Here is a 24,057-nt window from a genome sequence, read left to right on the forward strand (position 1 = left end):
GTGAATTTAAATCAATTTCTAATAGCCTTTGCAGGTCTTGAAACAGGAATTTGCTCCAACCCGATACAAAGCCAGAAACAGCACCATCCCAAGGACAGACAAGGAGCATTCGAACCAATTGTGACCTACAGGTGTACTTCTCAGAAAATGGTCCGCATTCTGTTTTCTGCTCTAGATGTAAAATATGGACAGACCTCCTGTGTCACTACAGAGCACCTACCGAGGGCAAGAAATGGAATGAGACCACTGTTCCATTTCCCCTTTATGCCCTCTCTGACTTTGTCGTGCCCTCCACCTGTTTGCCTACTGAGCTGAACACCCAACCTCCCTTTCTGCCCTGTAAGTGGAACACTGTCTGTAAGGAGTCTGTATGTCCTTGTACGTGGGTTTCCTATAGGCGCACGTTTCCTCCCTTATTCCAAAGACGTGTGGGTATGCTATGTGATGCTAGAAGCATGGGGACGCTTGCGGGCTGTTCCCAGCATATTCAGATTGTTTTGGTTGTTGACGCAAATGATGCATTTCCCTGTATGTTTCGATGTATATACACATGACAAGTAAAGATAATCTTAACCTCTATCTCTCACTTCTTGAATCTTCTATAACATCTAAAAATTCATACCCAGAACTCCTTGCTCGCATCTTTACTGTTGTGTTTTCTTCCCATTGCATTATGGAAATGTATGCTATCAGAATGAATAATGAATCCTTTTTGGTTATAGTAATCAGTCCTTTCCCGGCACCCTTAGTGCTCTGCTGTCTCTGCCTGGACTGACCATGCCATTCTTCAGTGCCTGTCCATCATCATCCAGTCAGGTGGGTCTGCAGTCACCTGATACCATTTTTATCAATCCGATGTTGTCCTGGACCCCTCCTAGTTCCCAATCTAGCTACTGCTCCAAGACAACAGGATCAGATTCAGGATCTTCCAGCTGCACGTCACCATCACTTCCTTCCAACATCCTCCACAGTCTTTAAAACCTCAGATTACTTATCCCACATCAGTAATGATGAACCAATATCTCATTGGACCAGATGTAAAGAAAACTAAAAGTATTACATCAATACCTTCTGCTGGCTGTGTCTCCCTAATCTCTGGTTCCATCCCTCTTTCTAACTAGTGTCAGCAGCTGAATCTGATTGGTCATAGTGTGTGTGTCATATTTGACCTCAAGGTGAGCTTTGGGTCACGTATCCAAACCATCACATGGACCACCCACCCAATAGAATAACCCGCCTCTGTGGAATTTGTTTCCCAAGTCTTTGTTACCTGAATACCTGATAATTCCAATACATACCTGTCCAACTCAACTCAGTCTACAAATAACATAATCGAAGTTTCTGTCATCCAGAGGTTGTTTACCCACCAGCCCAACCCTTGTCCTCACTAACACATTGATTTCTCATTCACTCGCAGCTGAATTTAAAAACGTCCTTGTTTACAGAATTCTCTGTCACCTTCAACTTTGATATCTTCCACCCGAGATGTCTGGACTCCTCCAATTCTGAGTTTCAACCTCTTGGTCATCCCCAAATATAAACCCTTCCACCATTGTTCACTTTGTCTTTGGCTGCCAAAGCTTAGTTTCTGGAATTTCCTTCCTAAACCTTCACCCCTTCTCTTTTGATGTTTTTGTTAAAGCCTGCCTAGTGTTACCTTACCTAAACTGGTGTCAGGTTTTATTTGCTAACAGCAATATTTTGCTGCATTACTTGCACTATTATAAATACAAAATAGTGGGGTTTTTTTGTAATCTTAAGGATTGCATCCAAATGAAAACGAGTGATTAATTTCACCACGTCCACCAGAGAGTAAATCGCTGGTGAATTCAGGAAACTAGCAAGCCAAGGCTAAGCATGGCAGAGGCCAGGTCATTGTGAGCGGTCAAAAAGAAGTAGATGCTTTTTTTAAAAGATCAGGCTCTGGGCAACAAGCACGGAATAGCTCAGCCCTGGGGCAGATCAGTAATGTCCATATTGAATGGTGGGGCAGTCTTGAATATCTGAACGTCCTGCTCCTGCTCCTAAGTTCTTTTCTCAATCAGTTCAAGAAGTTATCAGAAAGCACCTCAATCATTAACCATCCCTTTGATACTGCTTGACCTGCTGAGTTCCTGCAGCAGTTTGCACTCTTTGCTATCAGACAGCAAAGTGTTACACTTGTCAGATCTGAGCCTGATTTTCACAGCCATGAATTCTGCATGTTAGTTGTCAAACACTTAGTGGCCACTTTATTAGGTACAGGAGTGGATCCCAGCATCGTCTTTTGCAGTTGTAACTCATCCACTTCAAGATTCAAAATTGACGCCTTCAGAAATGCTCTTCTGCACACCACTGTTGTAACTCGTAGTTATGTGAGTTACTGTCACGTTGAACCCAATCTGGCCATTCTCCTCCAACCCTCTCATTAACAAACCATTTTCACTCCTTGGAACTGCTGCTCACTGGTGGTTTTTTGCACCATTCTCTGTAAACTCTCGAAACTGTTGTGCATGAAAATCCCAGGAGATCAGCAGTTTCCAAGATACTCAAACCACCCTGTCTGGCACCAACAATCATTCTATGGTCCAAGTCACTTAGGTCACATTTCTTCCCAATTTTGATGTTTGGGCTGAACAACAACTGAACCTCTTGACCATGTCTGCGTGCTTTCATGCATCGAGTTGCAGCCAAATGATTGGCTGATTAGATGTTTGCATTATCGAATAGGTGTACGTACTAAAGTGGCCACTGTGTGTAGTTACCTGAGCCTGAAGCAGGGACGTGATAGTGGCGTCTGCCTGAGATACTACTGGTGATAAACTCCCCTGTTTCAGCTATACAATGCGCTGCTCTTGCATTTTAATACATCCCAAGCTGGCTTGAGTTCCTTTAACCACACCTAAAAACCCAGAATGAAAGTTGGGAATATTGTCAGACATGTTTACTAAATTAGAGTGAGTTGAATGAAAATATGCAAACAACATTGTATTAGGAAATTAAAGTATGAAAGGAGGTGGGCAGAAGGCAGTATGGGCTTTTTTAATTAAAATTCAAGATAGCCTTTGTATATGCAATAAATACATATTTTTTTTACATTTGCTGCAGTTTTTATTAATACCAAAATAAATTTAATTGATGCAATTGTTGCCAGAGGATAACAAAGAAGAAATAAGCTGCAAATCTTTTGATCCATTTCAGTTGTAGGCCAGTTTTAAGAACTGGATTTTTGAAAATCAGGTCTTTTATGACATTTAAGTTTCCTCTGCTGCACCAGCTGATGTTATATACATTACATTTCTTTTTGAAAGCCATCAAGTTAATCTTGCAACTCATTAAAAACAAAGAAAGGCAAATTAATCTTCAGATTTTAATTACAGGTTATTTGCAAACCTCATCCAGTAGAGAGGTTTTTTTTTGTAGTCTTTGAGATAGGTTATAAATTTAATTTAAGAAAAAACTTTGTTGTGCCCTTATTTCATTTCATTATTAAGCAATGAGATTATAAGAAACCTCTCATTATCCCCTGGGTTTCAGTCAATCCTTGCAGAATCCTCTCGTTTTGTTGTGCTGCTTTTTTGTTCTGCGTGTCTGAGAGTCTCTGTCCGTCACTTCATTAACCCTGAGTCCTGTTCAAGACCAGTGGGATTTGCCAGACCCTTTCATACGCTAACAAGCAAAGATAAACAGCGGACTTTCTACAAATACAAATAAATACAAATAAAATATATTATAAATTTGGTGAATTAATCAGCTGCTGTGCACTTTGCCCTAACTTTACGTGTGTGTATGTATATTATATGTATCCCTACCCGCTGGTACACACATACTAAAATAATGGGATATTTTCCTTCTGGAGTGTACATTCTGAAGTTTGCAAAACATTTGAAATGTTCCAAAGTGAACTACCCTGGTTAGATTATTTTAATTGTATTTTGGAAGCCATTTTCAACGTTTCCTTGTGAGACCAGTTTATTCAGCATCACATCAAAGCCTGCATTAGTATATTCAAATTACCGCTGGAAAGTGACTGTTAAGAAGACGTAATTAGAAAAATTAACATAAGGAGCGGGCCATGGTGCTCTGTTCCATAATTCACCCAGGGTTTGACTCTGGAAATAACAGGAGAATGCGGTCGGATTATCAGGTTGTGCTTTTTTTGGTGAACGGGAAGCCACTGACGCTGTTTTTGGGCACGGGGTGGCGGAATCCGATGGCCGCTGTGCAGGAGGGAGGAATGGCGTTTCAAAGACACATGGCCAAAACGGGAGCAGTTTCACCCCCTCTTTATGACCAGCTCTGGCCTACATGTGGGTCCTATTGCAATATTTCCTATTAGCACACGTTGGATAGGGTGAGGGTGTTCCCAACCCCGCGTGATGGCTGAATGAGACACACTACATGCGAACGGCAATGATATGGTATAACATTGGTTACTGTAGTCTCCGTAACGAAGAATAACGGAATTGTGTTTCCTAAAAAAAAGCCCAGAGGTGAGGGAAGATCAGGGAGTCTAATTGTTGGCGCTGTCTACCCATTGAGCAGATCTGTGTACCTAAATTCTCCCCAGCAGCGGACATTTCTTCATACTAATGAGCTTTCCGATTTGAAAATACTCATTTATTTTCATCCCGATCCCAACTCCACTAAGTGACTGTAACTTTGCCTGACCGGAGGGGGGCTGGGGGTTACAAATTGCCACAATTCATAGTGTGAGGAGATGTTGCCATGTTACAGGCCTAGACAGCTGGACTGCACCGTCCTCTGTCACAAACTGACGACCCAGGAGCCTATTCGGCCCATTGTGTCCACGACAACGAATGTAGAGGCGGCCTTCCTAACCTCATTGCTGAGCTTTTGATGTCTGGCCTTGGAGGTCAGGGCGCCGCAGGTGTTCCGAAAGTGAGTTTTAAAAGTTTGTGCATCTACCCATGTTCAGCCAAAAAGTTCTCGTCATCTTCCGCCACCAAAGGGGGAAAATCTTCCCTAATCTTTCTACAATTTGCTTTAAACAAATGTCCATTGATCATAATCCCACCGGGATAAAATAAACAAGCTTTCGCCATCAATTCCAAGCTCCTTATAGGTTTATACATCTCAATTAAGCCTCTGCTCAGCCTCTCCTGTGGCAAAGAAGGCAATCCCAGCCTAATAAAATCTTCTTCAGATCTGAATATCTCCCTTCCTGACAACTTTGTATTAAACGAGGAGGAGTTTCTATAGCCAGAGAGTGGCGGATCTATGGAATTCATTACCACCGACCTCAGTGGAGGTCAGGCCATTTGGTATATTTAAAACGGAGATTGGTGGATTCTTGATTAGTCAGGGTGTCAAAGGTTACGGCGAGAAGTCAGGAGAATGGGGCTGAGAGGGGTAATAAATCAGCCCTGATGGAATGGCGGAGCAAAAATTGATGGGCCGAATAACCTAATTCTTCTCCTGTGTCTTATGCTGTGTACCTTCAACTATTGCCGTGACCAGAAATGCGCCCAAAACTTTCTAGTTTGCCTTCCTTTCTTTTCTACTCTGTACAATAAGTTTAGTAACATGCCACATCCTGTATGCCTTCTTAACCACTCACCTCGAGTCCCACTATCTCAAGAGATCTGGACAAGTATATTCTGATCCTCTGCACTTTTCTGATTCCTGCCTTGGTTAGATTATGTCGCCAGCCTCGTTCGCCCTTCCCGTGTCATTGCTGCTACTTCTCCGGCCGCCTGATCAGGCTTCACGCAACTTCCTTTCAGTCAAAGAGCGGACGCTTTCTGTACAAAAAAATAATCCCTCCTAAAGATGAAGACTAATTCATTTTGCAGACCGCGTTAAAATGCGCGTGCATTTAAAGCATCTATGACACGAGTACTTAGTAATAAGCGTTGCACCTCCCTGTCGGACCAGTGTCTTTGGGAGTGTGCCTTCATCGATGCTTAGCGGAAGTTAAGTATATTCCCACCGTTTAAAATAAATAATTAAATGCCTGGAAGGGATAAAATAATGTCGCTCTTTAAATAGCAAAGTGCAATGTTACCGCGCGGTTTGATGCACTCAGCCTGTGGTGATACCTAAATAGCGATTCTCTCTCCATATTTTGTACGTGAGTGTGTTTTACTGGCCCATCAGAAGTAAATCGCTGGGCTGTAAACCGCATTCGATGCTGACACATTCGAATCAGTGCCTTCCTGTTGTGGTATAGATACCGCTGTTAATGACGTTTATGTAATCTCATCGTTCACCGGCGGTGTGAAATCGCCTAACTACAAAGTGGTACAAAACTATGGATCTGAAGGACCCTTTTTTCTCTTTGATGTCTTTTTTAACGTATTTTTAAAAAAAATAAATCAGCATTTCATTTTCATGACGGTGTCTTGAATTTAGAGCAAATAATCAGTTAAAATATTTTAAAAATCTGTGGAACAGCAATGGAAAATGAAGTAGTAGCAAATTCGATTTTTTTTTCTTTTGCATTTTCTATCCCTTCGTAGATTTAAAGTGAGAAATTTAGAACCGGGGGTTTTACAGTGGGACATATGCGTTGGAAAGATTATGCCGTTCGTCTGAAACTCCCTGCCCTGTCTCTCTCGCGTTAGCCGCGGTGTACGGGGGAAAGAGAGAGGGGATGGAATCTTGGTCGAGTGGGGCGGTGTAATTGAGTCATTTCAAGACTATGCACTAATTCGAATCAGATTGGTTCAGATTTGAACCTCCACTTTGTTGCTGAGACGCAATGTATCGGGTGTATCTTTTGTGAAGAGTGGCACGATGCAGATAGCACTTCACTCATTAATATTGGTAACATCAGGGCCCTCACAGCTCCTGAGAGGCGTTTAATGGATACATTTCCACACGAACTGTGCTTAAAGTCTGAAAACTCCCCCAGATCATACCATCCTGAATTTTGTACCCGCTGATGTTGACAGTTAAGGGATTTGCGAAGAGGGTGTAATCCCATCATATAATCTGCAGAAATATTTTAACCAGGGTGATCAGAAAGTAATTTATTCGCTCGCAGGATAACGGCGTCGCTGCAAAGCCGACATTATTTTTGCCCAATCGGCGAGGTTTCTTGGGCCAATTTAGAGGGCATGAGGAGTCACACGTGTAGACTAGACCAAGTGAGAATGGCCCGAAGGACTACAGTGAACGTGTTTATACAGAAAATTAAGCAGTTTCGTGTTCACCGTTGCTGGTATTAGTTTTTTAAAGTCAAATGATTTAATTAATTAAAACTAATTTCCCCAGCGTCCGTGGTGAGACACGAGCTCTTGTATATGGACCAACGGTCAGCTGGCTTGATCACTATATTACGTTGTGGAATAAGAACCACCTAACTTTGTACAATACGCCACAGTAACAAGACTCGCGAAAATTCCGCTGCAAAAATTAACATTCTGTCGTGCTTCTGGTTCTCGCAACTCATAACATGCATCCTTGAAATTCTCCAGGTATAACGCACTCTAATGGGCCGACTTTTTAAAAAAGAACCGAGCCGTCTTCATCTGGTAACAAATCGAGGTTTTAAAGATAAAGCGGTCCTGGTGTTTTTGTTTGTTCGATATGCAAGTCAGGCCAAAGGAAGGGGCAGATTTTCACAAGTTTACCCCGGTGTAATGCACAAGGGCAGCGAATGGGGGGGGGGGGGGGACGACGATAATTTTATGATATTAAGAATCAGTCAAATCCACAGTTTGCTCATAACTCTATTTGGAAAGAAAAAACCTTTCTGAATGCTCCCAAATCTCCAAAAACTCTGAATTTCTTAAAAACTGTTAATCCATCATTTAAAAATAAAGTTCCTATTTAGGGAATGTGTTTTAGATACTAAACCAGTTTATAAACCAGATTATTGTTTTAAATCAAATAGAATTTCATTTAACTTATTGAATTAATTTATTTTTGACTTTCGGCATGCTAGTATAGATCTGTGGTATTTAATAACACCTTTTTATCATTTTTCGGATCCAAATTAGGTAAAAATTGCAAGTAGTGCCTTGATCTTTGTTAACCAGCAATTTTAAAAACACAGCAGCGATTTTAGGACACACACGCGGAAAGAGAGATACGCAAGTGCACGCGAAGAAAGAGAGGGAGAGAAACACACACATACACACACACACACACACACACACACACACACACACACACACACACACACACACACACACACACACACACACACACACACACACACACACACACATATATTGGTTCAACCAAACCAGCATTAATGCTTGTCGGGTTGAAAGTAACAAACGTGGGTGAGCTTTTGTCGCTAGAAACTACTTACACCAAAACATTAAAAGTTTGTTTCTGTGAGATGGTCAGCGTCTCTCAGATACTCCCAGAAGCAATTTGTTTCTTTTCGGTTGCATTACCTCGGTGATAACACCACCACGAGGTAACGTTCCCTTTTGTGACTCGGGTGGTCCCATCAAGTTTTAACACTATTATCGCTGATCTTTACTCGCCACTAATGTTCCCTCTGCTTCCCACAGTTATTTCGCTGTGACCTTTGGAGCAGCGAAAACCTTTCATTAAGACAACTTCTATTCTAAAAGACTGTTTTTCTCGAATTGTAATATCTATATAGAAATAGGCAAAATCTAACTGTTAGCTGAAATTGACCAAACCTCATTAACATTTACAACGAACACTCTTAATCATCTGATAATTAAGTAATCTTTAAGTGAAAGGCCGGATAATATAATCTAATGAGAGTTTCTGTGCGATTAAACATTGTCATTCAAAATCGCACGAGGCTGATTCAATTTGATTCAAGATGTTGGCCTTGCAAGCTAAGACTGCAAATAGGGATAGAAATAATGATATTAATTGTGTGTGAGGTTTGGTTGGCCTAATGCATCCAGAACTGCTGCTCCGCTTTCCCCCAGCTAGTTACGCACCAGAGGTTTCCTGGCGTTGAAAGCCCTCGCCCCACAACCTCCAGTGCACCTAGTAACAGTATTTACAGAACAGCGCACAGAGGGACCAAAACGTGGTAAACAGATTTAAATAAAAAGGACGGAGCTGACCTGTCATATTGGGGTTCTTGGGAGGAGACTCGGGAGGTATGGGCTTATGCCCTCTTTAAATGGACCCCTATCTGAATAGTTCATCGTTCAACGCCTTGAATTTTTAACTCTGCTCACTAATAATTCAAAGGTTTCTCGAATTTAAAATACACGCCTGAATTTTGCCAGTGAACTTTTTTTTAATAAAGAAGAGCGAATCCTTTATTGACTGAAATATAATTTTAAAAAATGGAGTTGTGTTGAACGTTTTTCCATAATTTGTCTTTCAATATTTTACAAATGACAAGTTAAACAGAAATACGGCTATTCCAGAAATGCCTGCAAGGAAATATATCGACATGTTGAAATTCTCCATTGACAAACTGTCGGTATAAAAATAATAACGCTTCCAAACTCTTGAAACAGAATATCAGACATTGAATCTCGGCCTCTTGTTCTCTCCTTGATGGTACATTCAGATCCGATTAAATGGAATACTGACGTGTGACTGACGCGTCGCTGACAGCTACAGGGATTCACATTTAAGCACAATGCTCTAAAGGACACTCATCCCATTTAAACAGCGCTCAAACTTTTTTTTAAAAAACAATTATCGTACAGCCAGGTTGCAAGGCGTGTTGTAAAAACGGTATGATCGGAGCTGTAAATATTTTAAGATCTGTCATTGAAATGGAGGAGTACTCACTAAACAGGAATTAAAAACTAAAAGTTTTGAGACAATGCAGCGGTTAAGGGGTGTAGAGAGAAAATAGATTGATTGAGTTTTAGAATTGTTCTAAACACTTCTTTCTTTTAAAACCCGCAAAGATGACTTGTTGAGTTTAGTTACATAAAACCGAATGGGTTCTGTTTTTTTTTTTGGCTGGCCGAATGTCCATTCTTTCTTTCTCTTTGTGTCCTGCTGGGAACTAAGGGCGCCGGGGAATGCCAGGGTCCGCTATCCATCTGTCGGGTTCCCGAAGCCGGGGTGCCGCTCTCAGGCTGCCGCGCTAACAGCTGCCGGCTCCAGCTCCAACGCGGTATTCAATAAATAATCATATATGTGATAGAGGGCGAGGTGTAGGGGGTAGCGCTAGGGAAAGGGTTTAGTCATGTCTCCGACTTCAATCTACACCCGTGTCAAATCAAAAACACAACAGGAAAACTACAAAATTTGCGCACAGTACACTCACGTGGTATTTACAATATAATACAGAGAATTCGTCCATCATTGTAACTTACTTTTAAAATAAATAAATCGATCTATTTAAATGCTTAATAGCAACAAAAAAGATTTCAAATAGTGCAACATCACCAGTTACTATTCTCATACCATGAAGTTGATATCCGCTTTGTAAAAAACTATAAATTTTTAAAAAGAAAAATAATAAACTATAGATGTCAGGGATGAATTAAAACATTTTAAATTAGGACAATGTTTCCATCACAGTTAAAAACCTCTCACTTTTTACACAAAAAAGTTCGAAAATAAACACCATAAATACAGTAGAATACAATCTTTCTTAAAAATTCTTTTCACTTTTTTTAAATACTGGTGCTTTTTTTTAAAATTATTTTGATTTTTAGTTGTTGCTTCCACGAAAAGTCCAAGCGGGGGTCCGAGCAGCTCATCGAGGTTGCGGCGGCCGAGGGAGGACGCCTGCAAGACCGGGAAGAGGCGGTGGTTGCTCGCCTCCCGCTGCCAGTCCGTGGATGAGCACCCGGGGGACGATGGGTCGTTGGATGACGGGGTGAGGAGCGGCGGGACCCCGATACATGTACATGGCAGTCGGGTCTAGGTTGGAAACGACGTTAGGGTGGTAGAAATAAGGTGATGGGAACATACGCTGCAGGGCTGAATAGTTTCCGGCCTCTGCCAAGAGTTCCAGCCCCACCGCTGTCTGTCTTTTCCATTTCGTCCTGTTGGGGAAGGGAACATAATTAAGTCTTCAAACGTAGATAAATCCGGGTTAAAATTAGTCTAATGTTAACATTCAGAACTACAGCTAAAGTCTAGTTCAGAACCAGGCTCCAGATGATTTCCAGTTCAATGAGAGGATTAGTCGGCCTCAACCTCAGCCGAACGAAACAATCTAGATGACAGCCAGGGTGAAGCTGGCTGAGAGGGCGCCAAGACTCTGCTCCCGGCAGCAGACGGTGCTTCCGATGGTTTGGGAAGCAGTTCAGAAGCCAAATAGTTAGCCTTATCTTTGAGCTTGTGTCGTGAGGCCGAGATGAGATTAGAATAAATATATATTAAAACATTATGCAATGTGTGTGTGTGTGTGTGTGTGTGTGTGTGTGTGTGTGTGTGTGTGTGTGTGTGTGTGTGTGTGTGTGTGTGTGTTATATTTTAATAAATACGTAGCTGAGGTGTGACTCTAGGATCCTCACACAGGTTGTCGGCATCGTTATTATTTGAAGAACGTATGCTAAAATGTGACAATATTAACTGAGCTAATTCCTACAAAACTTCCAATCCGGATCCGGATCTGAGTGAGTTTGATCTCACTGCAGGAAGTGCGGAACACCGCACAGATTTTCCCCCAAGGCTTGTTTGAAGAAGTGGGGGGTGGTCGGGGGGGGGGGGGGGGGGAGGCAACTTGTTCTTGACAGGTGCCTGTTCCTCTGAACTTCCACTGCTGTTTAAGTACTTTGTAAATTGTTTTCATTTTTTTTTAAATTTTGCGTTCGGACGCTTTATTGATTGGTTTTGTTTATTGTTTGACTGAACTTCCATTACAGTCACTGGGAAATGTTAATAAAATTGAAGGGGCGAATAACAGGAATGAAAGTGCTTCAAACGACGCAAAGACTGAACTTTGTCATTGTGACTGGGTTTTATCATCCCTATGCAGAATAGACATTACGTATTATGCTGCTTCAATCCCGCAATCTTTGCAGAAAGTTTCGTTTCCTGTTCTGAGATTTCTTGCATTATCCCTGCCCTTCCCAATAAACCAAACCTGGCCCCAACTCGCCTTGATTTTTGTTCAACGTGACAACGAGAAGCAACATCCAATTCAAAACAAAACAACTTTGAAGGGGGAAACTTTGAGACTATATTTAAGGAAGGTGGGGGATAAATTTTGAGTTAGAATTTTGTTCTTGATTCCCTGTAATGGGCCATCAGGTCCCACAAACACAGATTTGTTAATCACTGATTTTAAAGGCGGTGTGTCCCTCAAATGATTCTAAATCTGTCACTAATCGATCGATCGATATTTTTTTTTAAATTATGTTCCACTTTTCGCCTTCTACAGTTTAAGGATGCCTTAGTGGACGGAGACTGAATGTGTTAGGACATAGATCTCAATGTAGAGTAGGGTCTCTGGTAGGTTCCTGTCAGTGAATGTCAGGCGCTGGCAGGCGATTGCGATAGAAGTTTAACTGAGCCTGTCTCCTCTCCCGGGGGTCTAGAAAAGGCATGGGTGAACCTGTCTCTCAGTCTGTCTCTGTATCACCTGCAAGTATTAGGTTAGGATTACGCGCCGGACCCTAAACTGGCCCACGTTCACTGCCCGAATGGAATCGCATCAAAATTTTTGCAATTACCGAACGAATTCTTGAAGAACGGGTGAAGAGAGTGCAGAGGGAAGTATTCAGAGTTACCACCAATATTACACAGGTGTGGAAGGGCAACTTGAGGTTCTCTTTGTACCGAACAATATTGTTTAAAAAGCCAAACTTTCTTTCACTAAGTAAATCACGTTACTTGGGGAACCAGATGAAGACTGCCCTGAGTTATGTGAAATTACATATCGGTGCTTCTTTCGCTAGCCAATCTACTTGCCATAAAATTCGACAGTCTCGGCTAGAATTGTTGTGAAGGGCTGTTCATCCACAGATAGGGGAGAGGGAATAAATCTGTGCAATAATATAAAATTGGCATTTTGCGTGGTACGTGTAATTCTCAGCCAAAGTTCCACAAACTTCTGGTTGGCTGCGGGGAGAAAGTTTAGTGATTTTTTTTTGTTCCAGGGTACATCTCGATAAACTCTGGCTTTAACATGATCACAAATGTTCCCTTCAAATAATTGGTTTTAAACAAGCCGGGAAGAACAATCTAAATCTGGCGCAAAGATACTAATGAATCACCGGTAAGGATGTACAATTATTTGTTTTAATATATCATAGACGAGTCTTAAAGTATGTGATGGTAGTTTGTACAAACCTTACGTGTATATGTGCGCATGCGTGGTATGTATGCACGGAATATACATGTTAATGCATAAAACCACACACACACACACTTACAAACATACACATTGTCATTAATACTCCTATGCTTTTATTAGTAACGCCAAAACTACAAATGTTTGAATGTTTTGGTTCTACTTTGGGATCTGGTTTCCCCTCTCTTCCTTGGCAGAGCACACAGTCTCACAATGGAAGGGCGGCCCTTCAGGAATTTATTTAGCCAGAGGGTAGCGAATCTGTGGGATTCATTTCTACAGACGGATGTGGAGGCCAAGTCAATGGGTATATTTAGATTCTTGATTTGTTAGACGTCAAAGGGTACAGGGAGAAGGCAGGAGCATGGGGTGGAGAGAAAGGATAAATCAGCCAGGATGGTATGGCGGAGCAGAGTCAATGGATCGAATAGCCTGATTCTGTTTCTAAGTCTTATGGATTTATGGTCTATTTCTCAACTCCGGGTAGTCTGACATATGTAACTAGACGCCCCAGGTTGCTTAAAGACAATTGCTTCTCTTTCTGGTATTGCGTTCTACTTATCTGCAGACAAATTTCCTCAGCTCCTCCTTTGAGCCCCGGTTGGAGGGTAGTTTCAGCGAGCTTTTGGAGTAATTGCAGCTCCTAGTGTGGACAACCCTCCTCCTCTCCCTCCCCCTCCCCTCCCGTCCCCCTCCTTCCCTCCACCCAAGCGTGTCTGAATCTGTATGCGCGTTCTCCCCGAGACTAAACCAAAGTGATTTCCAAACACGGAGGAGGCTAGTATACGCTTAGTAAGTGCTTAGCACCCAAACTGGTCGACAAGTTCATCTTGATAACTGTTGCTTTAATGTGGGTCCCCGTTCTAGGTACATAGACGCTTCTTGCTCCTACCCTTGGACAGTGGAAAGAACGTGGGGGGGGGGGGGCAGTGTGAGAGGGTGTCTCAATGACAGGTGGCTGCTTAATCCGAAAGTAAACTCGCGTGATTAAAAAAGCTGCTATTTCAAATTATTTTGTGAACAGTGTAGGTGCTAATAGGACGATAGCAAATTGGATATTGCACCGTGTTGTACTTGACTCTCAGGCACTGTCTCACTATTGTTTTATCCACCATGAAAGCTTCGTTCTTATTTAAGATCCTTATTTCTAATTCCACAATTATATATTTTTTCTCAGTTACAAGTGGTAAAATCTAAGGTATGGGCATAGCGAAGCACGCTTCCTCAGTTGCTGGGAACTTACTGGTGTTTAGCATTCTGAAGATTCACATAGATGTTGCTGTGTGGCCCTAATCGTTTGATGTTATTGTGTAGAGACTTCGGGGTGATACAAGTTGTAAATATTACTATTGGGGCAATGAATACTTTGTTCTTGTTCCAAAGTCTTTCAATTTCCTCCTTTAGTTCAGCATACCTGTAGTGTTTTCACTTATTGATTTCTGTATGTTATGTGCGTTTGGAATGGCGATATCAATTAAGTAAATTGTCCTTGGTTGATTATCCTGTAATATTGTATCTGGACAGTTGTTATGGATTGTCCTATCTGTGATAACAGATCGGTGGCACGAGAATTTGTGGGACTCTGGTTCTAAAACTGGATCAGGCTTGGATTTCTAGTGCGGTGTAGTGTCTTTTATGAGTTGGTATTTTAATTAAGATTTTGGTGAACGATGTTTTCCACTTGATTGTGCCTGCGTATGTAATCAGATTGAGTTAAACTGCCGCAGGATCCTGCAATGTGTTGGATTGTTTCTGGTTTCTCCTGGCATTTTCTGCATTTGTCGTCTAAAATTTGATGATGATGATGATGATTATTTGTATTATTTGTATTTGTACAGTTTGTTGTCTTTTGCACATTGGTTGTTTGTTCTTCTTTGCTGTGTGCGTGTTTTATCGATTCAGTTGTGTTCGTTTGTATTTACCGCGAATGCCCGCAGGAAAATGAATTTCAGGGTTGTCTATGGTGCCATATATATGTACTTTAATAATACATTTAGTTTGCACTTTGGTTCAGTTGGGGAAGATGATGCCTGAATGGACAGGGCTCAGTCAGAAACAGGGGGGATAAAAAGTCGCATTTGAAACAAATTTCAATGAAATCTCATATGTATTTGGATCGATTATGAATGCACGCTTATCGAAGTAAGGGTCCTTCCAGATGTTGATAGCACTGCAACACCTCGCCTTTGGGGGCCGGTTAAATTGAGGGAATCATTCGTTTTGGAGGTTTCCTCTCTCGGGTGCAGTTTTCGAGATACTCCGGATTGAGCCGATGTTCTTTGTTTTGATTTTAAAGCAGTATAGCATTTTTATCCGGATTATTTATTTAAATTTACTTTGGCAGATTCGTCCCCCGCGCGTTACCCCTGGGGCATCTGCAGCATAGCGCACATCTGCAATAGTGTTCAGGAGAAATGAGTGTGCGGCGCCTTCTGTCAATGCTCCCGCCTTTTTCAATTGTGTTACTCTACCTCGCGTTGTCTCGAGACTGAGCAATTTTGACCTTCTTGCTTGTTTGATACAGTTAAGAATTCTGACATTAAAAATTCTCCCCATTAATGGATGGATAGGGAGAATGTTCATCTTTTCAAGCTTACCGTTCCCTGCCGATTAGATTTTCTCATTTTTATCTTTTAAAATCTCTGTTTCCTTTATCAGTGTTTATCAAGGATCGTTCCGTCCAGTGCTGAACCGCCCCAGGCCATAGTATCTAAAGGTCAGAGTTGCCCCGTGTGCCGGCGGGGTTTGCCTCCGGTGATTGCTGCCCATTTGCCTAGTGCGGACACCCAAGAAGTGCTTCAGACTCAGATCTATTATCACCGTCATATCACTATCCCCACCGCCACCAAATACAAATATATTACCCTCAGGCCTCACTCTCCCCCTCTCCCCCCACCCCTTCCACTGCCACCATGTCAATACTACAGCACTAAGCTGCCACCCCTTCGCCCCACTTGTTGAGATGCCGGATAGGTTATTAGCGCTCTCCCATCGGAGCTGCTGTGATTCACAATTGCCTGTTGAAGTTTCTTGCTCGCTCTGACTTTCTTTGTGGGTGTGAGAGGTACAAATCCCACTTAGAGACTGCATTTCTGTAACCTGCGTGCCTGCTCCCAGAATCTGCGAATGATTGAGAGCGGCGCTGCTCACTTTCCGTTGGACTATAAGACCATTAAGACATAGGAACAGAATTAGGCTGTTTGGCCCATCGAGTCTGCTCCACCATTCGATCATGGCTGATTTATTATCCCTCTCAACCCCAGTCTCCCCGAAACCTTAACGCCTTTACCAATCAACAACATATCAACCTCCACTTTAATTATACCCATTGACTTGGCCTCCACAGCTGTCTGTGGCAAAGAATTCCACAGATTCACCACCCTCTGACTAAAGAAGTTCCTCCTTCTCTCTGTTTCAAAGGGAAATGCTTCTGTTCTGAGGCGGTGCCCTCAGGTTCTGGAATCCCCCACTATGGGAAACATCCTCTCCACGTCCACTCTATTTATGCCTTTCAATATTGGATAGATTTCAGTGAGATCTCTCCCCCATTCTTCTAAACTCCAGCTGATAGGAACTGATTTTCACCCTCATGCCAGCAGCAGCCTACCTCCTCGGGTGTTCTTGTGCTCAGAGTGCTAGTTTATGGCCACCGCTTGGCGTGTTTATTTCTTATTACTAATTAGTTGCGGTTCTCTTGGTCTCACCTTCTGTTTTGGTACCAGGTTTTGACCTGGGTGTCTGTCAGGTTCAGCGAAGCCGCGAGTTCCATCCTGTCTTGCACACTGAGATATTTCTGCCGCTCGAAACTCCTCTCCAACTGGGCGAGTTGGTGATCGGTGAAGGCTGTACGGGCCTTCCGGGGTTTCTTCAAGCGGACTGGCGGGCTCTCGCGGCTACTCGAGATCTCTCTCTCCGCCTCCTCTTTGACTGCACACGGGAAAACGGACGGAGGGTTACAGAGCAATTCTCACCCAGCGCTAATACTGCCAAGTAAACCAGCCGCTACCCCATGCCAGCAGCTCATCCCAATGCAAGCTCCCCATTCGTAAACGGGGAACCCATTTCTCCACTGGATCTCAGCTCATACACACTCTGCGCACACCGTTATGTTGTCAAACTTTGGATCATCAGCAATACAACAATAACTATTGATAGAAAGCCCCAGATTGTCAGTTTTCGCTTAAAGTGATCGCATTTTCTTGGCATCTTTGCATTCAAGGTGTGAGGGGTCGTCTGGTCTCACAGTTGGCAATTGAACACCTCTACAAGACCGGCACCCTCTTCTATCCTTCTCCCCAAGCGGTTAAGGTGGGCTGGTTCCCATTATCCACAGCCTATATTCTAATTACTGAAGATTTCACGCCTCTGCTACACTCTTGTCTGAGTGCAGTTTCTCCCCTCTCTACCTCTCCCCCGTTTCTCTCTGTCTCCGTCTCTGTCTCTCTCTCCCCCTCTCTCTCCCTCTCCCTCTCTCCCTCCCTCCCTCTCTCTCTCTCTCTCTCTCTCTCTCTCTCTCTCTCTCTCTCTCTCTCTCTCTCTCTCTCTCTCTCTCTCTCTCTCTCTCTCTCTCTCTCTCTCTCTCTCTCTCCTCCCTCCCTCCCTCCCTCCCTCTCTCAGAGCCTGTAATCCCTGTAGGAGATATTTTTCTGTCAGTTATTATGAGGTGACACATTTATTTTTTTTAAAAAGGTAGTTTGAGTTAAAAGGACGCAGGGGCCGCTGAACAACGGACCCGCGCCATTCAGGCGGTTTCAGTGATATTTTTCTCCCGAGTTAATAGCTGGTATCGCGCTGTGCCTGCAGGTATGATATAAAAGGCACGTCCAGTAAGTCTTTGTTTGCGTTAACCGAGTGGGGTTTGTTGTTAAGGGAGTAGGGACGAAAGAGTAGAAAGGAGAAAAGATACTCGGATCTAACAGCACGGGCCAGGAAAGAAATAATCCATTTAATTGAGTCACCAGGGAAGCTCCTGGAGCTGACTGAAATCAGCAAGCCGACCGATTAGAGACTTAGTCTTCGAACTACCCTTTACAAAAAAAATGATCACAGGATTACCTTGCAAATTTACGCCGATCGCTTGAAGCTGACTGTGTCAATTAGGCACAGGAAACCGGGGGATTCCGCACACGGCAGCTCCATTTAACTCGTGTTTTACAAATTATATCCCACCCCGCCCCTTCAGAATCGAACAAAGCCGATTAACGCCAGAATCCTTCGAAATAAAACCGATCACCGGATTGTTCCGCAAATTAAAGTGAAACGTTAATTGGGTGGGTTACTATAAGGTGATGTACTGTACAATATTTGCAGCCCACAGACTGCAAAATATTCCGCTTAGAGCCCAACTACTTTCTAGTTAGGAGCGATTACTTACAGTCTATTGTATTTACCAGGGCACAGTAAGACTTCCATCGCCCATGACCACGTAAACACAGCCAGATGCAAGGATTTATCCCCTTCAGATAAGCCTGCCCTGCTGAACAATGTGTTGACAGTCCATGCCGAAGTTCCACACTTTCAGGGCAATCGTACACAGAAAGAGTCCACCGAATTCACGGTGTGCACGGAGCTCCAACACAGGCGAGTCCACAATAAAAGGACCCTTCCTCGTCACCATCGCGACAGTAATTATCAGTCAATGTGTTCTTAGTAGGGTTAACGTGGCGGGGTCAAAAAAAAAACACAGACAATGTACAGATGCGAGACCACCTCACAGCCACAAACATGGGGTTAAAGAAAGCAGCCTCTAAACTTCAAGTCACTTACTGGATTTCACTAAGGAAAGAGGCCGCTTAGGGCCCCGATTCTAAAACTTCCATTTACCAGATTATTTGCAATAATTTGGTTTAACGATCAATGATAAAGCAGAGGTAATAACACATATTGGCTGGTGAACGAGAAAATATGTCCAGATACCAATATATTCGTTGTATTTATATTGTTATTAGAACTCCAAAAAAAAATTCAATTAGTTCAAAACAAAATGAAGGTTCACTTTTGTGTGAAATGTATCAGTTCACAAAGTGGTGCAAAATCGGCGTGACTCCAGTAAAATTGTGAAATTTTAACTTCACATCAATGCTCCTTATCGAGAATCAGGCCGGGGTAGCAATTCCACAATAAACATTTGGTGTCGGTATGAAGTATCTGGAAAGGTAAGTCAACCGGCTACGTTGATTTAAGAGTCCGAGGATTCTGTCTCAGAGCTTTCAGAGCACCTGGATTATCAGCAGCTTTTCGCTTTTTTAAGAAAAGATCATTTTTAAATATAAAATGAGAAAACAAAACAGGAAGATATACCATTTCAACCTAATCAACGATTTAAATTGAAAATAAATATGCATGTAATCCTCTCATCCCAAACATGGTGGGTTTTCAGAAAACTGAATCATTCCAGCACTGATAAATTAGTTCTGACGGTCTATCTGGTGCCAATGATCTCTGAATCCTATAATGTCTCCCAGATGCCAGTTTAATTTTCGAGTTGTATGCTTAATAAAGAGAAGAAACTTTAATCAAAAGTTTCAACTGAAGTTTCCTGACTTAAAGGGTCGACGCTTCTATGATATTAAAAAATCGGCCCGCACATGAAAACCGGGCAAGAAATTAAATCTGTGTGCTACTGAAACCGAATTATAGCTCTCCGGGAACAGCTAAATTTCCTCTCTTGTTGAAATTGATGTTGGAAACTTTGCCGTTTCCTCGTCAATCTGTTACAACGAGTCCATGTCCAGTCTAACTTAACTGGTCCAATGTGATTCTTTTGATTTATGTTAAGTTGCACCATCCTTGACAGCCTATCGTTTTAGAATGACGCTCGTTTATTCATGCCTTTCAGCTGATTGAATGTTTCTGATGCTGTTTAAAGTATTACGCGTAGGGAGCAGGTGAGACTCTGTCTTCTCTATTTTTTAAGTTTGCTATCTGTACTTTTTATAACTCTCCCTCCCACACAGACATATCGTTACTTATTGATGGTGGGATTTCAGAAAACTCAGAATCTGATAAATAAGTTTTGACGTTTGAGAGTGCCTGTCTGGTGCCAATAATCTCTGAAGTCCTATAATGCCTCCGAGATACCAGTTTGTCTATGTAATTTGTTCTGACGCTATTCCCATTTACTAATTTTGACCGTATTTCACTTTCGAGTCGTAAGATTTTAATAGGGAGAAATATAAGATTTTACTCGGTCGGCAAAACACAACATTCACAAAATACCGTTTTTAATTTTTTAAAATATCAATGTATTTTAGGTAAGATTTAACTCCTTAGTTTCTTTAGTTTATAGCTCACTGAATCATGTCGTCTCTGCGTAAACGAAGAATTTCGCTTATTTTGACAGAACTTTATTTGATTGACATTCGATTTAGTTCAAAACAACTGGGAAATTATCAATTAACAACGCTGCTAACAATACTTATTCAGGGACCTGCTTTAAATTCTCGTGTTTCATTAAAATCTGTTCGCTTTTTTATATAACCATGGAAAGGACGCTTTGATGAACAAGCATATATCCCCTCAATTGATCATATATTTAAACGGTATATCCTGCAAGTAAAAATTTAAATTTTCAGATAACCAATTCCAAATTATTTTCTAAAATTAACCTATTATCTGAATTTGACATTCTACTTGTAGTTTGGCAGACGGCCCATTTAGGAATATTTGCTTACTAAAGCAATCTGGAGGAGATTGTCAACTATTTTCCCGTATCCAACTATTTGTAAATGTTCTTCTACAAAAGTAATTTGGACGTAAACTATTGCTGTAGCTTCCCCCGATAGTGCAGACTCTCGGGGTCAGACGGCCTGTTCAGTGATCATCGGCGGAATGACTCTCTACGACTGACTTCGACCTGAGAGTTTGAAGTTACTGGTAGAATGGAAACAAAAGGTTTTAACATCGCCGATACCGAACTCGATGTGGCTTCAGTGTGAGCGGCGGTTGATCGGATTTGCCCTCACGCTAAAAGCCACGAAAATTACATTCTACCTTGCAACTGAGTAATAAAAAACAAAATCGCATTTTAAACGCGGAAAGATCCTGCCTGGGAAATCTTTTTTAAAAAGCAGTCAAAATGGACAATATCCAAACTCAGTCTGTTGCACTTGTCCAGTCGGTGGTGCTTTTGAATTGAAAGGTAAAAGCGATAGTCTCATTCCGAAGTTCCTTATATTCTGAGCTTTTAATGGCTATTTATTCTAATGGTGTCCCTCCACATTACCAAAAATCCTTTCCCCTCGAGTTTGAATTATTTGCTATTTATGAGACTGACCTGCTTTCCGCTTACCTTTATATTCTGTGTCCGAGGAAGAATTCTCTCTTTTGTCCAGTTTGTCTCTGAATTCCTCCCCCTGTTTATGCGCTGTTTCCTGAGGAGACTGACCGCTGCTGGAATACGGGGCACAGGCCGCCAAAGGTTTGCACTCGCCCAAAATGTCTCTGATCAGGAAGGAGGAGGTGGCAGTTCTGGGCTGGGGAACGGCGCACAGCTGCCCCGGATGCGGCTGAGAATCGAGCCCGCCAGCGGCGCCCGGCAGGGGCGGAGGCGTCTCGCCGCACTCGGTCCCGGGCGAGGAAGGAGAATCCTGCTCACTGCCCATGTCCGATACTGGGCTCAGACCTCCTTTCATCTCCGAGGGTGACCTGCAGTCGCCTATCAACGAATCTCCTTTGGCCAGGACCGGGCTGACTGGCCTGTGGGATAAAATCGAGTCAATCCCAAAGCTGGATCCTTCCATGCCTCACTTTAAATGGTCATTTGGAACAAAGTTGCCTGAAACTAGGTGGTGAAATCCTTTCCGCTTCCAAACAGCTACTCGGAGCAATGAAACCTTGACTACAATTTCCAAAGGAAAGTTGGTGCAAAATCTGGATCTCTTTGTGGCTTGACAATGTTTCTCTATTCTAGTTCAGAGGACGTTTGGACGGGCAATACGTTTCAGCACCGTGGACAGGGGCAGACCCGTTCCTCGAAGGGCCGCTCTCCGCACACCGGATTTCCACCTTCCCGTGACACTTTTGGACTAAAATGTACTTCTGTCACTTTGCAAGGGATTTTTTTCCTCTCTCTTTTTTTAATGCGTCTATAACACGTGCCTGAGCAAGGGCGCCTCTGATTGGGGCTTCTCCCTGACATCACAGTGACTACAGAGCAGATCCCTGTTAGTCGAAATGAGAGGAACAGGGAACGAATGACGCCCAGAAGCGCCTATATGCCGGAAGTTTCCGCGTAGTGTTCAGATAAAGTAATTATGGATGAAGGGGTGGCGAGGAGGGGTGGATGGGTACTACCTTTGCCTCAGGAAGGTTTTGTTTTCGTTTACCGCAGCTTCGCGGGGAGTAAGGAGTTATAAGGAAGTTGCAGTGTGCCGATTGCGGCCATTGCACAGTCTGCGACTGGACTTCAAGGAGTTGGGTGTCCTAAAGTGATTTGTCGATGAATGAGTTCGGGATAAGTACTCAAACAATATCGCTGTAGGTGTTGGCAGCGGCTGGCACCAGGCAGCTTTCACGGGTGCAAAAAGAGAATATTGTGCTGTCATTAGGCGCACGCGTCCCCACTCTTTACGAGCAATTCCAGCCGTCACTGCCCTTAAAAAATTCGATACATTTAAGAGCTTAACAAGAGTTTATGTAATCGTTCCTCCATCTCGTTCAGGACAAATTAATATTTTAATCAGAAAAAATAAAATGGAATTACAAAAAAAGTACACATTGACATATTTCCGCATTTCAAAATACATTATTGACAGGAACAACTGTTTTACATTATTCACGGCGATGAACATCTTCTGCGACTTTGGCGTGCTGAAAGAGCGCCTTTAGGGACTCGATGCCTCCGATCCCGTTATAATAAGCGCGTGAAACAGGATTTCAGGCGGCCGCAGCTAAAATCGACGGGTTGAGAGTGTGACATCTTGGCTGCACCAACTCTCTCGCTTACTGCCTGTTGCACCTATAAATAGTGCGTGATCTGACTTGGAGAGTCTGAAATGTAAATGTTTGAGATTGGTTCCACTGTGCACTTTGGCGGGTCTACTCTTCGCCGTTACACACGGACTAATTGCCACTATTGACAAATGTGATCGTTCTCAGATAAACCTCATCACGTGGAACAGAACACTTTCAAGTTATAGTTAGATCAACGTTTTGAAATCGTCATTGTGTCAGCGTTCACCTTCCAATCTAGTACAGCCGTTACTGTTTTCAGTAAAACTTATTCCTTCCTGTTGTGTATATGTCCGCCTGACAGCCGGTTTGTAAATCTCTTGTTTAATTTTGTTGCCATCTCTTTCTGGACTTTCTTTTATTTTTCTTAATCGCTCTCTCGCTCTATTTTTTTTTTATTTTGCTCTTTCCGTAATGAATGAAGTTCCCACTACTCTCCCAGTAGATGGGGATTATTTTTACATGGACATAACTAGTTCGTGTTACCTTCGCCGGAGGAGAAGGCTGGCAACAGGTACTTTAACTGGGTGAGGGTACTCTTGCCTGAGGGACGAAGTAATTACGACCAGAATAGTTAGCTCGAAATGACTACATTGACCAGGCAAGTTGTTTGGCACCAGTGCTTTCACCAGGAGTTGATATTACATAAAGTTCTGATCATCCCATTATAGGAAGGGTATCGAGGCTTTCGAGAGGGCGCAGAAGTTTACCAGGATGTTGCTTGGGTTAAAGGGCATGTGCTCTAACGAGAGGTTGCTTTGTCTGGAGTGGCTGAGGCTGAGTGAAGATCTGTAAGATTATGAGAGGCATAGACAGAGTAGACAGACAAAACTTCTCCCAAGGGTTGAAATACCAGAGGGCGTGCATTTAAGGTGAGAGACAGCAATTTCAAAGGAGATGTGAGGGCAAGTTTTGTTTTACACAGAGAGTAGTGGATGCCTGGT

General features: G+C 42.7%; 1 protein-coding gene across 1 annotated transcript; it reads right to left on the bottom strand.

Annotated features, from left to right (window-relative positions):
• Positions 1-9,181: 9,181 nt before the first annotated feature.
• barhl1a (BarH-like homeobox 1a) lies at positions 9,182-22,193 on the bottom strand. The gene is made up of 3 exons (XM_073050246.1): positions 21,453-22,193; positions 16,867-17,089; positions 9,182-10,907 (listed from the first exon to the last, which is right to left on the bottom strand). Exons 1-3 carry the CDS (start codon positions 21,901-21,903, stop codon positions 10,616-10,618), a joined length of 966 nt encoding a protein of 321 aa, XP_072906347.1. The 5' UTR covers positions 21,904-22,193; the 3' UTR covers positions 9,182-10,615.
• Between the last annotated feature and the right edge of the window lie 1,864 nt (positions 22,194-24,057).

The sequence above is a fragment of the Hemitrygon akajei genome, chromosome 7 (assembly GCF_048418815.1).
Source record: "Hemitrygon akajei chromosome 7, sHemAka1.3, whole genome shotgun sequence".
Taxonomy (NCBI): Eukaryota; Metazoa; Chordata; class Chondrichthyes; order Myliobatiformes; family Dasyatidae; genus Hemitrygon; species Hemitrygon akajei.